Below are 19594 nucleotides of genomic sequence, written 5' to 3'. Positions count from 1 at the left end.
TTGTTACAAGTTAACTTATATTTTTATATACTACACACTAAATTCTTGTATTATTTTTTTTAACAATTGCGCTCAATTTAATACCAAAAATAGATTTATGCTGATAGTTCTATAGAAATAATAAGATTTTTTTTACGGTTAACGAAATTTTTATAGTCTCATTTAAAAATAAATTAAATCTAAATAACTAAAAAACTAACGTTACTACCGTATATACTTTCATACTTGTGTTATATACTTCTACATACCATTGTTAAATCTATATTTTTAAATATACCTACATACAAATATAAATTATTATATTTAAACCTTTCAGACAGAATGACGTTACAGTCATAGCAATATAACACAGAAGCACTATGGAAACGGTAGGCATAGTTGATTTAATTTATGTAGATTTAAATTATTTTAATAAAAGAAAATATTTAAAAGTTTAGTTACAACACATTCATAAATATAATATTTGCATGAATTGGCAAGGATAGTAAGACTACCAACCAAAGAAACTATAATTTAAAAAAAAAAGGAAGTGTTTTTTTTCAGAGGCGAACTAACGAAAATAGCTAATTCAGTGCTCTGCAATTGAAAGTTTACTAACAAATATTATATTCTGGAATACTCAAATATCTCACGGTATAGTTAGTATTTTCATGTTAATTTTACGGATCAGTATTTGAACATTAAGAAGAGAGCTGTCAATCTTATTGACTTCAACGACCAGTGAACTTTAGAAAGGTGTCCCTGCACTCTTTACTTACCGTATAATATAGAAGTTCGATGCATGAGCCAGCAATCAGTAGTTAATGAATATGTTGTATGTATTTACAAATAAGCGACAAGGTATCCATTCACGTATGACACCGACAGCAAAACAGTGCTGCAGTGGTTGGTGCATCAACAAGACAATATCCCGAAACAGTCCCAAGAGATACCCTAATGCTTTTAACAGTTTATCAGCTACCGGCTCCATTTCAACAAACACAATGGCACTATGTACTGCTAGTTTAATTTCACGTGCGTCGACAATAGGCCTACATGTGCGTTGTATTTACTGTAAGTAAATGGGAAAGAAGTATTTCGCCAATTCAATTGATTATGAAAACGTTTTATTTTTTTATATGTCTCATTTACAAGATTCTTAGTACAGTACAAAATAAAAATAAAAACATTCATTGGCGAAATTTTAACATACATTTTGTATTGTTTAGTAAATATTTATCAGTACAGTACCTCGAAATTCATAACACATAAAAAGCAGGAGCAACACGGATAAAGTATTGTTTAATGATTTTTGATTTTTTTTAAACCTAACAGCGTGAGACAAATGAAAAGTGACACCCACCATGCAGATAACACAAAAAAAATAATGAAAAGGAGCAGCATAAACACAATGAAAACTACAGACACTACTACTGATATAGTACACATACAAGAGATAAAACAACAACAAAATTTTTTTTACAACAAAAAAATATTACATAGTTAATGTCATGTATATTCCAGTTCGAATTTAAATGTAAATGCATTTGTCAATATTTTATATACATACATAGTAAATTCTTCAACTTAATTAAGTTGATAGACTGAGCTTGGACGCCGTTATTAATTAAAACTAAAGAATTTTATATTGTTTTATGAATAATTAATGTTATAGTAATTCTTTAAGGATAATATTTTTGCCTGTGAAAAGAAGCGTGACTATTTAAAAATTACTATTCTATCTAATCGTATGTTTCGCATGATCGTGGAATCTGTTAAATATGTGAAATGCAACATTTATTCGGTGTCTGTAACTTGGAACTGTAAGATGTAGGTTTTTATAATTTCAATACCGTCACAGAAATATAGAATTTTTTTTAATAAAGCTTCTAATGGGAATAGTCTAGGATTTAGGTACACTGTTTAAAACAAATTCCGTAAAAATATGGAAAGTACCAGTAAAAATTTATTTAGTAATCTCCGTAAATATGCTGACAAATGACTATGAAATAAGGAACATTTCTTTAAATGTACAGATTTTGCCGTTGAAGTATGGAAAGTCCGTAGTCCGATATAAAGGTTTATCTATATTACTTTATAAATCTGTAGGTTCTGTCTGTACATTTATTTATTTTTGTCGAATTTTGTAATGTTTATTCGTTTCATAACTCACTGACCCTAATTAAAATTTTTTGTCGGTCTGTCTGTATGTTCTTCTAAAACTCAAATACGGCTTGACCGATCTTGATGAAAATTAGTGTATCGTAGGAACATGTAATTGCGCAAATAATAAGCTCTATATGATATCGGCAAACCTTATGGTTATAATAAAAAATAAATTTAAATCATTATTTTCGTATTTCTTTGGTAGCCATATTCATTTGGTTCTTCCCCCCCCCCCCCCAACCCCCCGCGAGTGTGTGATAATATCATGGTTTTCTATGATTTATTAGTTTCGTAATCTGTCATTTAATTCATATAAATTGGTTTAAAAATTGATAGGTTATTGTAATGTTATTTAATCGGCTGTCATTTGTAACAAATATAATGAAACATTCGTTTGTTTTATTAAAACCATAACCATTTATTGATTTATTTATTACTTATTCTTATTATATTTTAAAACAAAATGCCCAGCGAAGCGGGCAGATAACAGCTAGCATTTATATAAACACGTTGTTAAAACTATGGAAATCTTCCGATTTTATCTTTTCTCACAAAAGTAATCAACAGAATGAAAAAAAAAATATTTTCCTAACAGATAAAAACTATTAAATAATAGGTACTGCCGGAAATTTATGTAATTTAAGATTTTGACACGATTTTTGTGAGTTTTTGTTATGTTTCGCAAATTCATATTAATGAATTTTATGAAATGTAAGTGGTAAATTAAATAATTTCCCTCTTTGTACACCGAAAATAATTTTTTAACATGGATAACGATTCAGAGCGAGCAATACTACAGTGGTCTAGGTAAATAATACAACTGTTTTAGTAATACTGTCATTTTATTCAAGTGGCTTTCTAAACGTAATGATTATCGTCAATTCACTCAAAAAGTTTCTAGAGCTGACAAGAATTCAGACAGAGAACTTACTTTAATTTATTTTTATAATGAAAAAATAATAATAACAGCAAACTTAATCAAAATAGGATAACTGATAGTTAAGTACACAAGGGTGAGAGCCATTTAGTTAGTGTATGTATCAAAAGTTTTGAATACTCAAACACAATCCACATAATTGTGCATCTCAAATAAAGTACGTGCATCTACAACGAAGGCTGGGAAAGTTCTCCTCGCATAAAAATGTTCAAAACCAGAGAATGTGTTTAACTCAATAGGTATCATACATAATTTTACATTACAACAGTATTGATTTTGACAATAAAGACAGCGAATTATAATCCATTTAAGTGTTGTTACTTAAATTATAAATGAGAAGAATAATTTTACAACTGTCGGTACCTTTATAATAGTCATAAATATTAAATATTTCTCAAAGAGATATTACAATTTTTGAAGTTATAAAACATAGTAACCGAAAATTACTATTATTTCACTGTTTTTTGTTAAAAATATTTTATTAAATACAACACTTAAAAAGATTAATCAATATTATTATTGTGATGGCACAGTGGTTGGTGAAACAAAAAAAAACAATACGAGACTTCAGTAATCATAAAATCAAAACTCTTGTTTAGTTACAGTGATTCCAGCCTTAAATAAAATGTACTTATAAATTCAGAAAGTAACAGTAACTTAAAACTAGCAAATGTATTCACACACGAAACTGAACAAGTAGGCCTAGCTCAACTGAGATTTGCGCGACAATCGCCTGCGAGGTGCACGTAGTTGCCGGTGTCGCCGCCAGGCGCGCCACGCGCTGGGCCCGTGGACAGACGTGAGGCAGGGTGCTTGGATTACTAATTCCATTATTACAGAAGAACCGTTCAACTTACGGTTTACATCCAAAATTTTATTTATAGAAGAATAAAAATGGGTTTTTGATATGTTATAATGAAATGCTAACGTGAATTAATTAATTTTTGGCGCTCATGTGTAAAAATTACTTTTTTTTTTGCTGAAAAGTGTATTTATATTATTTTGTGATAAGGTGATTCACTACGACTGAATGAAAGTTATATATTCAAAGGTAGTAGGTTTCTAAACACACTCAAATTTTTTTATACATGAAATACAAATAACTATCGTAATTACTTCGAATAAGTGATAAGTGAAAAAAACATTAATAACTTGATAAAAAAAAATTCTAAAAAAAATCATTCATTTATTATGTTTTTAATAATACTTTTAATAAGAAAAACAATTTCCAAATTTTAAATTTTAAAAATATTTTTCCCCATGGAACAGCCTTAAGACGTAGCTTTAGCAGTGTCGAGTACAGCTACTGGGATTCTAGATATCTTCGCATATGTAATGGAAACTATTGTAGGAGGCGCTCAGCACTAGTGTTTTTCGCACTTTCCTGTGTCCTGCGAACCGACATAGCAGCTGCTACATTGCTACGAACCTGGAAACTGTTCTTTCTGCCACACGAGACCACACACGATCCTTCCAGCCTGCATTTAAGAAGTAGTCTCTTCGTCTGCACGTGCAACACCAAACTGTACAAGTCCAGACTTGTTGCAACCTGTTGCGACATGCGATGCATTTACACAGACACTCAAATGACATATTGTCGTTGCTCTGACAGTGTGACACACCCTAGAAGTTGTTTTATGTTATGAATTATAAACACGTTAGAGAAAAAAGTTTTACTACTTCTTTAACCTTAAATCGTGAGGATAGTAAGATACATAAGGGGATAACAGTGGCTTTGCGGATGGAAGTCATGATAATTGACTTACAAAGCAATTTTTTGTATGAAACATGAATACAAATTACAGACTTTGTTTTACATACTAATAACGTTTCTATATGCTTGTTAAACATCGTGTTTCTTTGTTTGTGTGGTAATCTTTTAGAAAAAAATATATTTTTGATAACTGTAACGTTACGAAGAAAGTGAATAAAATCTCAACAACACCAGTTTAAGAGCAAAACATGTAATACTGTAGGAAAATATCTTTAAATATAATTATACATGTTATATCACTTCGTCAAATGAGCTGTATATCCAGGGTAACGAAAACATTTATTAAGTTATCAATAAAAATAGTTACAGTTGCAGTAACATGATTTTAAATAGCAAATAAAATTTCTAACAATAGCGGAGCTCACTTTCTCATTCTAAGACAAAATACAAAAATAAAAATTTTCCAAGTCGACGGAACGCCATTAAGGAAGTCAAATAACTGGATCGCCGCCACTAGCGAGTCTTCATAGTACCGAAGACAGAGATATAGAGAGAAAGAGAGAGAGAGAGAGAGAGAGAGAGAGAGAGAGAGAGAGAGAGAGAGAGAGAGCGGGCATTGACGATTCGAGCAGCTGTGTGAGCAGAGCGCTTGATAGGTAGGCCAATCGCCACGCGCCTGCGTCTTGCGGGAAGTCCGCGCGTATAGATCAAGGTGCTCACTTATCTGGTGACCTAATACCGTTACTTGGTCGTTTTCTGTCCTTGGTTCGATCCCCGGCGAGAGTAAACATGAAATTTATTAATAATACATTTGAAATAATTATTAATAAAAATCTAAACATTAATGAAAAAATTCTTACGTCACACCCTCCAAATTGGATTCCAGATCCTTGTAAACATCGCACGGCAGCCATCTTGGATATCTGTAATTTTTTAACTATTAAGAAAGGAAAATTGTTAAAATTTATAAAAAATAAAATTAATAAACCTTTTCATAAAAAAACCTTGTAACATTAGATTATGATGTCACAACCGCTATCTTGAAAAACTATAATTAGTTAGCTAGTAATCGGGTAAAACTACTTAAATTTATAAAAAATTAACTAATCAAATTTAAATTTTTATTATTTAAAAAACGCATGATCTGGGATCCAAGATAGAGGGGGTGACGTACGAATATTTTTATTAATATTTTAATTTATATTAAGAATTTTTAAATATATTTTTAATAAATTACATGTTAACTCTCGCCAGGGATCGAACCAAGGAACGAAAACGATAAAGTAACAAAACATTTGAAGTAAGCAATTATATATATATATATATATTAAATTTTGGTCAAAAATTGAGGTATTTGAATTTTATGGTCAAGATCAAGGTCATCCAATATGGCCGATGAACGCTTAGTATGGGTTTTCGTTGGAAAATTTAAGCCTCTTTGGGTATTTGGGTACTTTCTAAGGCAAAAGTATTTTCGGTTTTTTTTCAAATCACGAATTTTTGAATTTTCAAAGAATAAAGCGGCAAAGTTTCCCTCAAAACGGGAATTTTCCCCTCGAATTAAGGATTTTTTTTTTTTTTTTTAGATATTTTGAGTAATATAGAGTCATTTTGAAAGCAAGATGGCCGACGTGATGACACAATCCAATATGGCGGTCGGGAATACTGGAACCAATCCTTGAAGCCTGGCGCTGGAGGAACTATTGTATACTACTCACTATACCAGACCTCTGACTATCCACACGTGCTCCATGCCTTAGTGGTAGCGACTCACCTGACGTGTTGGTGCGTGTGACGACACTGTCTGTGCTGTGCAGATGTTGGTGAGTCTTCCAGTCTTCGCAGACAAGTGTTAGGTACATCTAACCACGTCAACGACAATATTCAAGTGTTCTCATGGTCCAAATACACTTATAGTACGAAACTCGGCCGCGAAAGTTAACGCAGAGATTTTTAAAAGTGTTGTTGAGTGTGAAAAATATAAGCAATTTCTATTTTGAACTAAATTTCTTTCCTCAAATCATGCTTAGTTTCCGCAGTCTCCGGTAGAATTCGCTGTCGTAGCAGCTACATCTACCATCAAATCATTTGATTTGCAGAACGAAGTTTTAAACACCTACTATATAAATATAAAAGACTTGAAAAAAATATTTTACCCCGGCTTTGGAACTGATTTTCGACAAAGGAATTTCACTAAAATACTCCCCATCTTGTTATAATTCACTAAAAAGATAATACTATAAGGTTTCCCTATCGTTTTTTGACGTGAAGACAAAGGATGACTCATTGTCCCGTTACGCACATTGTCCCGTTACGCACATTGTCCCGTTACGCTTTGTCCCGTAACGCTCATTGTACGCTTGCGCCGCATCTATCTCTCTTCCACTCGACTGGAACAACCATCGATTTGACTTTTTCGAGGCACATTAAGCTTGAAACACTCGCATTCGTTTCCTACTTTTCCTATCATCGTCCTATCCTTAACAGAATAACACAGATTGGAAGAAGTTAAATAGCAATCACGTATAAAATTTATAGTTAAAATAATCTCTCCGTTAAAGTTATAAACATATTTGAATTAATGAGTGCAAATAAAAGTAAATTTATCAATTAAATTGTAGATTTCATTTCACTCCTTCTTTGTATCCATACAAAATAGTGATAATTCAATAAAAAATGATTCAATTTTATTCATAAAAGTATGAAATCATTTCATCAATGTTTTGTTATGACGTTTTCACTTTAAACTATCGTCCGTAAACCGACTTTATAGACAACCAATTTTTTTCAATATTTGGTTTGCGCTAAGCGCCACAGATTGAGACAGATCCGGAACTTCAAGGTAATAAACATGTATTGTTTAAACCGAAATTAAATATTTACATATATAAAATTGTAGATACTTAATGTTATAATTCAAAATTATTATTCTCAGATGGGCAAAAAAAAAAATAAGGAAATGTAAACACTCATTTTCCATATTGAAAGTGAAAAACGAGGTTCAAGAGAGTATAATTTTAGCTCTCAAACAGGAGGTTCTATGAAAACTTTAGGGTTTGTTTAATCGGCATCTAGGGGGATTTGATGTTGGTCCTAGGGGGAACACTCTGCAGCAGTTGGCATCACTGGGCAGTCGCTCCTGGCGGGCGGAAGTAACCACTTGACGGTCGCAGCAGCTGCATCAACAGACCACCGCGCTGGCAGTTTTAATCGACACGTTCGTCGAACGCCCGTACAGCAGATGCAAGGTAAATTGTAAACTAACGCCAGAGAAATCGGCCCACTTTAAATAGATTCGTCACAAAATTGGTTCTTCATGACTGTTAATTGAAGATGAAATTCTAAAAGTCCAATATTCCTGGTTTTTATGGCTAAACGGGTACCCCCCAAGGCCAAAATCGTGAAGAAGTGAAGTGAAGTGAAGTGTGTTTTGCAGGGGAAGCTTAATATGTACAAGTTATGTCCCTGCCCGAAAACGCCCAAATATTGACCTTCGGCCAACCTCTGGTTTATTTATATATATATTTATATTTCTCTGTTTATTTTAATGTAGCTGTACTAACCTAACTAACCGTCCATAGTGTTTTAAAGTGTTTTAATGTAGCTAACCTAACCGACCACTTTTAATATTTGAATTAATTTTTCCTTAGAAAAAAATAAAACAAATCCCGAGGTTGGCCGAAGGTGAATATTCGGGCGTGTTCGGGCCGGGACAGAACTTGATGGACATATTATGCTTCTCGTTTTGCAGTCACGTATCGGTCGCCGGGTCAGGATAACTCCCTGTGTAATAAAGACTTTGTCACGCTTGTGTTAACGTGAATACTTAGGCGAGCCGCGGGTAAAAGAAACCACAGCAACAAGTGTTACGGTGCTGTTAAGTTTTCCGTCGGTGATTATATCTCCGGTACGTGCGTCTTCCGCTCTTACGTGAACCAAGCTTGCGTGGAGTACGTAAGCAGGACCGAGCTGTGCTGCTGCTAAGGTAAGAGGAGGAGAGGACAGGAACAAGTAAGTGGTCGCGGAAATTTACTGATGTGACAACATCTTATAAATCGATGAACGCCGGCTGCATGCAAGAAAAATTGTCACGTTCCACCTGAGCCGAGCGTGCAAGAACCGGCCGACCACCGTGCGAGAAAATCTTCTATAATATCAAACAGGTTAAGGCGGGCTTTTAAACTAATTGGTGGTGATTATATTTAAACATATTATTTAAATTAATTTTGCAAAAACTGTCAATGATATTTGAAATATTAACAAGTATACAGTATTTCATCAATTTTTTTTATGACGTTATCATGTAAAATTATTGTCCGTAAAGCGACTTTACAGACAACCCCCCCCCCCTTTTTTTTAAAACGAAATTTCGTATCCCGAACTCAGCTTTGTAGAACAAACAGCTGAACCATGTTTTCGTTAGAGATTGAATTTGCGTGCGAAAATTCACGGTAATAAGGCTGCCGCTAGCGGAGTAATACCCCCCACGTAAGAAAATTATTGACTGATTAGGAACTGGGTTCGGAACGGCTACGAGAGACTGTTTTGCGTGGGTAAAGGACAGTGAAGTCCGAAGCTGGTAGCGATCTGCCCCATTAAACATCTGTGAACATCGAACTGCAGACCTGTCCCGAGCCGGGACTGTGGAGACATTTTCTAATTATTATTGCATCCCATTTTGACGTGAATACATCTTTCAAATTGCTTCCATAGCGGGAGGCAATTCAAAAGACAAATGATAACAAAATCGGGAGATACAGTTTGGTGTTGCAGCTACATATCTATCATCTCCATCCGAAATATAATTACACCACTGGATAGCTAAAGGATCAAATAATTCGTTACGCTAAGTGAGGACTGTGACGCATCGCGCGCAGTGGAGGGGGAAGCGCCGCCATTTTGAGGTCATTTTGCTGCGTTTCGAGATTTCCATTTAATAAAACGTTTGACTCGGAGAAGCAACTACGTTCGTTTAAGTTTCGATCGTCAGCTCTCGTCAAAATCTATCGATTGCTTGTATAAAACATTAGTGTAAAATAGTTACAGTGAATATATATGGTGTTAAATAAAAAATAGCGTATTTATATTTTGTATAGAAAATATTACTTGTTGCGTACACGTATTCACGTACAACACACGGCCGTGTCCATGACACAGCAGCACCCTTTCTTTTCATAAGAATGTGTAGGTGTAGTTTGCTCAAGACTTCTTGCAAATATAAAGTTGTAAGCTCCCGTTTAGAGTAAGTAAACGCCTAACATACCAATAAAATATTTACCAATATATTTGTTGTGATTTATTGGCTGTTAAAGTACTATTATTTAATTGAGTTTGGAAGCGGGGCCAAATATTGTAATCGAGGTCGCGTGAAGGAACAGGAATTAATTTATTAAACTAGCTGGTCGGAGTATTGTTGCTTATTTTAATTTGTTTATATTTTTTTATTAAATTCTGTAATAAATAAATTTTAACAATACCCAATTCACGGTCAGTTCTTATGACTCAAGAAAGAACGGTTATGAATGAGTTCGGAATTTGTAAGTACGAATTCAGTAAGAAAAAAAATAGTTTTTAAAATTTTTATAAATATATTTAAAATGCTACTCCAAAATCCTACCTCGAAATTTCATAGTACATGTTTTAATTTTTCTTTAGTTCAATACATTTTATTTACTTTTGTCTGCATCCGAGAGAGAGGTTTTAAAGTCGTAAATTTTACACAGTTTAATTAAATTTTCTTTTGTGATTTTGTGTTTACGAGACCTTAAACCCAAGTTTTGTGAGCAATTTGTCTCCCTTACTCGTCCTCTGAGCTAAAGGAGACAATGAGATTCTGTTACCTTCACGAAATTACCCTTACTAAATCCCGTATACCCAAAAACATATTTATTACATACTAAAAATTACCAACTGATGTTTACTGGTGCTTTTCTTTAGTGTCCTCGTGTTTGGATAATAGCGATGTACACTTACTTCCATGTTGTGCTGAACTATCGGCAGTCGACACCAGTAGCTTGATACTTGCAATACTTCACTGAGCTCTGAGGGTAAATGTACGTATGAAGAGTAATTCCTCCCCTTTGCCAAGTCGTCAAACCGTGTCTGCAACTGCAGCTGTTCCTTGTGGAGTGTGCAGCTGTTCCTTGTGGAGTGTGCAGCTGTGTCGTGTAGTTTATTTCAATAACGAAGTAATATTTTATTTAATCATTAATTCTTCTGAACCATATGCATTTGACTCGACTTAATCTTTAAGGTTATTTCCAGCCACATTTCATTCTTCTTCTTCCTTGTGTGTTTTTTGGCCTTGGGTGGTACCCGTTCAGCCAGAAATGAACAAAAATGAGGGGAATATGATGCACTTCACACAGGAATTGCACAAATCAAGGCCGTATGAGAAAACTTGGCCATAGCCATTCTCTCGGTGTCTGCAAATACCTTGCGTCCACTGTACGTGCCGTTTGACGTTCGCTGAATAACTGACGTCTTGACGATGTGTCACGCCTCTCCGCCGGACATCCTCTTCGGTTGGAAGCCGATATAGAACTGATGAGCTGTGACTTGCGTCGTGTCGTATATTACCATTGAACACTAATGCGAGACTTGCGTTTTCACGACGCCATGTTGAAGTTAGACCTTGACACCATTTGAGAACAGAAATTGAAAGACAGCGTGATACACAGGCACAATAGGTTGACATAATACATACTCACGATTGTATGGAGGAAATTTACCTTCTCTGATAAGGTTTTGAAAGAATTCGTCGCGATTTTTCATCAGCGGACATTGAAATAAAATGTGATTGATGTCATGAGTAGCTGTCCCACATTCAAAATCGGGAGAAGCGACAATATGTAACTTATATAAGTGACTCTTAAGGCAGCCATGATTGAATCGTAAGCGTATAAGTGTCGTGCAAAACGATCGTCCGTGGTGGTTAGAGAACCATGGGCTCGTTTGTAAGGAGGGTTGGAGTATTTTGTACGACCTTAAAATTTCGATTCTTTCCCACTCCAGAGACCAGAGCGTCCGCATTTCCTGGTAAAGTTCCCGAAACATGACTTCCACAATAGGGGTAGCGATGGGAATTTCTCTTGTGGCGGCCATTTTGGCCATGTTATCAACCATGTCGTTATGTTCAATCCCCATATGGCTCGGTATCCATGTAAATGATAGATGTATACCCTGTCGTGACAGGGAATACAGACGAGATTTAATATTTATTATGACATCTGGAGATTTATGCGATAGTTTATTGGTCTGTAAGGCAGAGAGACCACTGTAGGAATCTGAGAATATAATAATTCTTTCATGTTTTCCAGTTTCACAAAATTCTAGGGCTTTACAGATGGCATAAGCTTCTGCATAAAAGATCGTTGCCTCAGTGGGTAGTTTAAATAAACCAGATTTCTTGAGTTGAGGAACATAGTAAGCGGAGCCAGTTACATTGTCAAATTTAGATCCATCAGTATATATGTGAAGGATTCCTGGATGGTTTCTCAAAATATCCTGGTGCATGTAGTGTACTTCGCGCGGAACAAGGAGTTGTTTATGGACAGGAAATGGGTTATGCACCTCACTAACATAAAACAGGTCTTGATAGTCCATGGTGAAATATGCCGGGCGGTCATCCAGTGGTAAAATAGTGGAATAATTCTGAAGGCATGGTGTGATGTCGAATCCCAATTTCTTAACAGTATTGCAGAGTGGATGTAGTCTGTATGTGGAAGTACTAATCCAATAATGGTTTTGTAGATATCGTTGTTGTAGATGGAAGGGAAAGATGTTGGCTTCCACATGAAGTGCTGCAATAAGTGTTGATTCCATGGCTCCCAAACAAAGTCGTAGGCAACGGTTTTGTATCTTCTGTACAGTAGTTAGGCGTGTAGCGCAGATGTGGACCATTAGAATGCAGCCGTACTCCATTTTTGAGAGAATGTAAGCTTTATAAAATAACAGAAGCGTGGCTGGGTCTCCACACCAGACAGTATGACTCAGAACCTTAATCATATTAACAGCTTGGTACAATTTAGTGGTCATACGTTGCACCTGGTGGTGCCATGTTAACTGACCATCCAGTTCTATGCCTAGATAACAGTGTGATGTTTCAAGAAGAAGTTTCTCATGATAAATACGTATGTTGACAGTAGAGCGGTCAAAACGTTTGCGGGTAAGAACATAATTCTGGTTTTTTCTAGAGATATACCAAGCCTGTTGTTGTCTAGCCAGACCTCCAGTTTGTTTAGAGCATCATTCATCTTCTCCTCGGCATCAAGCTGATGTGGTGCTAGATGATAAAGCACAATGTCATATGCATAGGCTAGAGACCTTACATGGGATCCAATGTGAAAAATCAAGTCCTGTACATACAAAATAAAAAGTAAAGGACTGAGTACCCCCCCCCCCCCTTGCGTGGTCCCTCAGTACACATCTCTGGCAGAGCTATAAGTTTTGCCAATCTTTAAGTGAAGAGAACGATGTGCCAACAGGGAATGTAGAAGCTTAAGTATAGACCGTGGAATTCCAAGTGTGGTGAGCTTGTTCAAAGGAGTAGGAACATGAACTGTATCAAAAGCGGATACAAGGTCTATATTGCAAGCTGTCAGAATGTTCTTCGTAGCTAAAGCATCCTTCGCTTTCTGCACCAAAACAACAAGTGGGTCAATGGTAGAACTGTATTTACGAAAGCCAAACTGCTCATTTCTTATCAAGCGGTTGTGTTCTAGCCACCAATCCAGTCTCAATTTCAGTATATGTTCAAAAGTTTTGGCTACACACGAGGTCAATGCAATGGGGCGGTAGGAAGTGGTAAGAGCAGGATTTTTCTGTGGCTTAAGAAGCGGAATGATGAGGGCGTGTATCCATTGATATGGTATGGTCCCTTCCTGAAGAATTCTATTCATGATGGAGAGAAGGATGTTGTGTCCTATTGGTGGCATTTCTTGAATGTGCTGGTACGTGATACCGTCAATACCGGGGGATTTGCGGGAACAACGTTAGACTGCTTGATATTCCTGATACTGGATCGTGGATGTGAGAACCTCTGTGCCTCCAGTTGGTGGAAGGGATGGAGTGGCTTGATATTCATAGTGCAATTCCTGCCAAGAAGGCACATAGGCAGGTGCAATATTTTGGTGAAAAGCTTCCAGTAGCTTGGGACCAATGGTGTCTGTAGAAGGCTGAGGTGGTTTATTTTGTAGTACCCGTAATACTTTCCAAATCTCTTTAGTAGAGGTATGTGCAGACATATTTTGGCAGAAGAGCCTCCAATGTTGACGTTTACTGGATTTCACTTCCCTTTTGAAACGGGCTTGATGGGAGAGGTACAATAGAAAATTATCTCCATTTCTTTCATTCTTATACGAATTGTAGGCTTGTAAGCGCTTTGCGTTATGTCTGGCACATTCTGGAGTCCACCAACCACAATATGGTTTGCATGACCGAAGAGAAAGTTTTTTTTGGTGGGGAGCTGAGTCGTATAGCAGACGTGATGGAGTGTTGCCATAGATCATAAAGATCCTGTGTGTAGTTTGCAGCCACCATACCAGTAGTGAGAGTTTCTTCTATCTGAGTTTTATAAACATCCCATGAAGTGCGGTAGAAGTCGAAGGAATAATACCAAAGCGGTGCAGTAGTGTCCCAGAAAGAGGAATGTTGCCACGTTTCAGCTGGTGTGGTAATCACTATAGGGTAATGATCGCTCCCCTTAGCTTCCGACAAAGTGGTCCATAAGAAATTGTGTGAAATACTTGAAGAGCAGAAAGTTAAGTCTATTGCAGAGGCCCGGCGGTCAGTTGTGCCCATGTAGGTGACGTTTACCGTGTTCAATAGAACGAACGAGGAGTTTGTTATGTAGTCAGCTAATTTTTCACCCGCTGTGTCTTGCAAGGGATCCCCCCAGAAGGGATGGTACACATTAAAATCACCGCCAATAAAAATATTGTCCTTCGCCAAATTGAACACCATAGTCCATTCCTCTTGTGAAATGGTATGTCGTGGAAAGGCATATAAGGAAACAAACGTTATTTCACGATCTTGATGCCAGATGTTGCACGCCACAATTTCTAGATTGCCTGGAATATGCAGTTATGCATAGAAGGTGAGTGCTGAGTGGTGGTAGTGGGAATAAGATAAAGGTTTGAACACACATATTGAATGGCTTCCCGGAGCCGTGGGTTTGTTTGTATGGTTGCTTGTTCTAAGATCAGACTGAGCTGTTGAAGTACCAGGTGCGGAGATACGGCAGCATCAGTAGCATTGCAATTACTATTATCCACAAATGAAAAAGGGGCACCATGTCCACTGGTAGAACTATGTTGTTGTGGTTGCATTAAAAGGCCACTGCGGCTAGTGTCTTCGTCAGGATGGAATTGGGAGTAATAAAGAGCTTTTGGGGAAATACGGCGTGACTCCTGGTCGTTGAACGTGTGGGTAGAGTTATCTATGGCCTTTTTCCCCTTTTTGTAGACTCCAGATGTAGAATGTTGATGCTGTGAGAGCGAATGTTTCTGAGGTGTAGGTGCAGCCGAAGAAAAAGTTGCTGGTATACAAGGTGGGGGAGTGGGGGCATCGCATGTGGATGTGGAGTGTTGCCCTTCACCGAGCTGTGAATTTCGGACATGTGCCGGGAATTCCATTTGGTAGTGTTTAGTCCCTGGAATCGCAGAATGGTAGCCAGTTCGCTCGGAAGACATATGGTTGTCTGTTTCACCTAGAACTTTTTGCCTGGCCAACTTATAGGAGATATTGAGAGATGCCATAACAGATTTAATTTTGATTTCACAGTCCCATTGAGGGCATCGACTTTTGTCCATGGCTGTGTGTGCACCACCACAATTTGGGTAGCATAGGGTGGTAGATGTACAGACTGCTTGTTGATGATTGGAGCCACAATTCGGGCATCTTGGCTTTGTTGATCTACAATGTTTACTGGGGTGGCCGAATCGAAAACAGTTGTTACATTGTGTAACTGATTGTATTTTGGGTTTTACTGGGATAATTGATTTGTACACTATCACAGAGTCAGGTAGGAGCTGACCTTTGAAGGTGAGACAAATTAATTTTGTGGATTGCAGAGTCTCGACATCCTCTCTAGTTACCATTTTCATCATACATTCTACCTTAATCAATTCATATGGGGTTTCTATGCCAGCTTGGATTTCTTCGTTTGTTAGATCTAAAGGTACACCATAGATGAGTCCTTGTCGTTGAGTTAGGGAGAGCGGTATATATCCAGTGAAATCATGTTGGGTTAACTTGTCCCCTTGAACTAGGTCGTTAGCTGTTTGAGCAGATTTCATGGTTAGTTTGACACGGTTTGGGCCAGCACGAGAAATTTGTACGATATCATTAGATATACCATGCAGTTTTTTTACCTACAGACACGGGATGGAGATTGCCAATATTTTTGTCTTTTGATTCAAGGAACACAATATATGGGCCAAGACTTGTTCGTGAATATAGTGGCATATGGCCTTGAGTTAAACTTGCAGCATCCATTGGTACACAGGGTTTTATAGGTAGATCCAAGGAGTTCGTACAGTCATTGGAGTTCGAAGAATGATTATCATTGTCTTGAGGAGAAAAAGTTTTACTAACCTGTTGGTCGGTGGTTTCAGGTGTTGTGCCCATTGGGCCACTTACCACGACTTTTACCCAGTTGAATAGGTCTTGAAGTGTTTCATGATCGAGCGACGAAAACGAATCGATGGGCACTGGTACAGTAGACACAAGGTAAATACGACTAAAGAAATCTTTGATCGTCGAATTCCCCCTACTTGTGAGACACATTTCAAAATGACGTTGAATGGTGGGATTTTCTTTGCAGCTAAACAAAAGACATTCGAGCAACTACAAAATATCTCTTCATGGCATTAAATTTACAAGGAAGTTTAAACAATCATTTGATATAAGCTTTAAAATGCCTTTCTTAAGTTACTAGATATAATTATTTCTTTAGATTTCCTTTAATTAAAAGAGCAATATATTTTCCAGAAAATATATCGCACGTGGCTGAGATTTCGAAGTCTTTAGAAACGAAAACAATAAACCCATTAACTAAGTATTTTTCAGGTAATTATATATAAATAATATTAAAAGTATACAAAACAATTTTTTTATGTAACATGTTTTACATTATCACGTCCAAAAGTTATAATCTCAAGTTTTAAAAACGTGTTTTATTTATCAAGAATATAAAAACAAACGTAAAGGACATTTTTTTAAAAATAAACATTACAAATAAGGCTTGAACTTACTTGACACCTATAATTCTTAATATTTTAGTGTTAAAATACATGTATAAAAGAATCATCATAAAATCTTTTAATAATAATAATAAATTATATATTTAACATATGTCTTCTTTTAGGAGTAAATTTGCATATTCATAATACATTATATCTAATTTTAATTAATTACATAAAACATTTAAAAGAATTACAAGTGAAGTTGTTACATATAAATAATTAAATGCTGTTGTTTTGTGATCTAATTTACTCTAAATTTTCATTAAGACAACATTCGTTAGAACAATTAGAATTAGTCAGAAAATATTGCATTTCCAGCATATCCACAATGTGTTATTCTGTTAGCATCTTCTACCACAGTTCCAGTAATATTGGCAAAATTCGTCAACCATTTTGAACCTTTGGTGATATGTACGTCTTTCAAACTGACAGAAACTTGGTTGGATGGACTAACACCATAGAATTTGTAGTTACCTTTTCTTAGCACCCACATGTTCTCGATGCTAACGTCGTAAACCCTTGGCACGCGGTTACCTGTTTGGTGGACATAGTTCATCTCCAAGTGAATGGGACTATCGACATCATTAAAAACACAGAGGTTCCTGTAGGAAATCCGGGACACTATCCCACCTCGAACGCTGTTGGTCTTGATGTGCACTCCGTTCTTGGAGCCGTTGAAGGTCACTCCGGACACAAACACGTCGCTGACCCCGTGGTCGGTGCCGCTGCCGATGGACAGTCCGTTCCCGTGGTCGAAGTGGTTGTGGACCACGGAGATGTGTCTGGCCGGCGCGGTCACAGCCGAGATGCCCACGTTGTCGTCGCCGATGCTGACGTGGCAGTGGGCGATGGTGACGTTCTGCGAGCCGACGGGGTCGATGCCGTCTGTGTTCCGCGCGCTCGCCGGCGCCAGGATGGTGAGCCCCCACGCCGTCAGGCCGTTTGTGTTGGTGATGTACACCGTCCAGTACGGAGAGTTCTTCAGCGTGATCTGGTACAACGTGATGTCCGTGGAGTCGTTTATCTGTATGAGCCTTGGGTTGTTCTGATAGGTACCCTGTACCATTGCAACATGAGCAAGTTCCCACCAGGTTTGGTTTTTCCCAGTCATAACCACATCTCCTTGTCCATCGATTGTGCCTTTGCCGTAGATCCCACTGCCGTTGGCCTTGGCTATCGTGATGAAGGCCGTGCAGCCGAGACCGTACTCGTCCAGAGTGCCGCACTTGTTCGAGCCCAGGTCGTACAGTGCAGGATCCGTGAGAGCCTTTAAGGTCACTCCAGCGTCAACCAAGAGACTGACACCTGAAGGAACCACAAGTGGACCGGAATGAAATACCCCAGACGACAATGCGACCGCTTTTCCCTTGGTGCAGGAGTCGAGAGCCTTCTGTATGGTTCTGGTGTCTTCTGAACCACTTGCTGTCAGCGAGGCACAGGTCTGAGGATTCTTGGGTTCTGTGACATTTCGTAGGTCTTGTGCAGTTAAAAAACCCATGAAGGAAAATATTGTGAAGGTTGTTAGATGATTTTTTAGCTGCATGTTGAAATTGCCACCTAAAAAAAAAATATAAAAAAATTACCTTTTTTAATTATATATTTTTGGAACAATCGGGCAAATTTGAGTTGAAAAGACAGAACAATATAGCTTAGACAAATTTGGTAGTTTAAGAAAAGTAATATATTTATTGGAACATTTACAATATATTGAATGTCAATCTCAAGGGTTATCGACACATGCTTTTTATGGGCGGTATTGAGTGAATTGAAATCGACAGTTCTTTTTACATAATACTTAGTTATTATGTGGTGTGTAAGTACTGTGCTGCCAATTATTAATTTGGAATCAATTCTAAATTTGAATTTTTGAAAAATTATGTCACTTTTTTTTTGCTGCAAGAACTGAAACTTTTTCGTCTCCTGTACACTCCCATTTAATCTTTGTCAGACCGGTCTCCCCAATGTTTCCCAGCATAAATATAATTTTACCTACTATCTAATGACCCAGCAAGGGATATCGTCTTATCCCCGTCTTTGGTGCAAATCCGTTGACTGTAATTATCCTCCGAGCAATTACAAGACGTGCTATGTCCTGCAAGCTATTAGAGCATCTAGGTTCTGAGAGCCATTCTTACGCGAGCGATTTCAGGCACGAGCACGGGTCATTTTGCTCGAGCCCTCTACACGTCGCCGGCCGCAGCCGATAGATGTTCCCACTGGCAGCAGCACATCCCCCCCCCCTTCCTACAGCCTTTCCAAGGAACCAGCCCCAGTTCAACGCCCGGCCAACAACCCCAGCCAGTCTCGAGGCCACGACTCCAGTCTCAGAATGTATTGTCTCTGCCCTCTAGTGGCAGAGTTGCAAGTTATTTTCCCCGGGTGTTTGAATGCTAGCTAAATGCCTGCCCCCTGGCGCCTCACGCAACAAACAGTGCCCATAAGTTCATTTCCAAGCCACCAGAGCACTGCACGAGTCCCCTCCATAAACCCAATGCTTTAGCAGTTTGCCTCGTGTGAGTCGATCTCTCCTTGTTTCGGACACCTCTCAGTAGG

At 37.5% G+C, this 19594-nt stretch overlaps 1 protein-coding gene across 2 annotated transcripts in view; it reads right to left on the bottom strand.

Annotated features, from left to right (window-relative positions):
* Window positions 1-17270: 17270 nt before the first annotated feature.
* LOC134538816 (endo-polygalacturonase-like) overlaps window positions 17271-19594 on the bottom strand; it is a 47288-nt gene continuing 44964 nt past the window's right edge. For both annotated transcript variants that reach the window (XM_063380321.1, XM_063380322.1), the window contains exon 2: window positions 17271-18598. In XM_063380321.1, the coding sequence (XP_063236391.1) occupies window positions 17334-18598 (1265 nt within the window). In that variant the 3' untranslated portion in view covers window positions 17271-17333. The remainder of the gene's footprint in view (window positions 18599-19594) is intronic.

The sequence above is a fragment of the Bacillus rossius genome, chromosome 14 (genome assembly GCF_032445375.1).
Source record: "Bacillus rossius redtenbacheri isolate Brsri chromosome 14, Brsri_v3, whole genome shotgun sequence".
NCBI classification, from domain to species: domain Eukaryota; kingdom Metazoa; phylum Arthropoda; class Insecta; order Phasmatodea; family Bacillidae; genus Bacillus; species Bacillus rossius.
The sequence above is the reverse complement of the archived record's forward strand: the minus strand, read 5'-3'. Positions and strand labels throughout refer to the sequence as shown.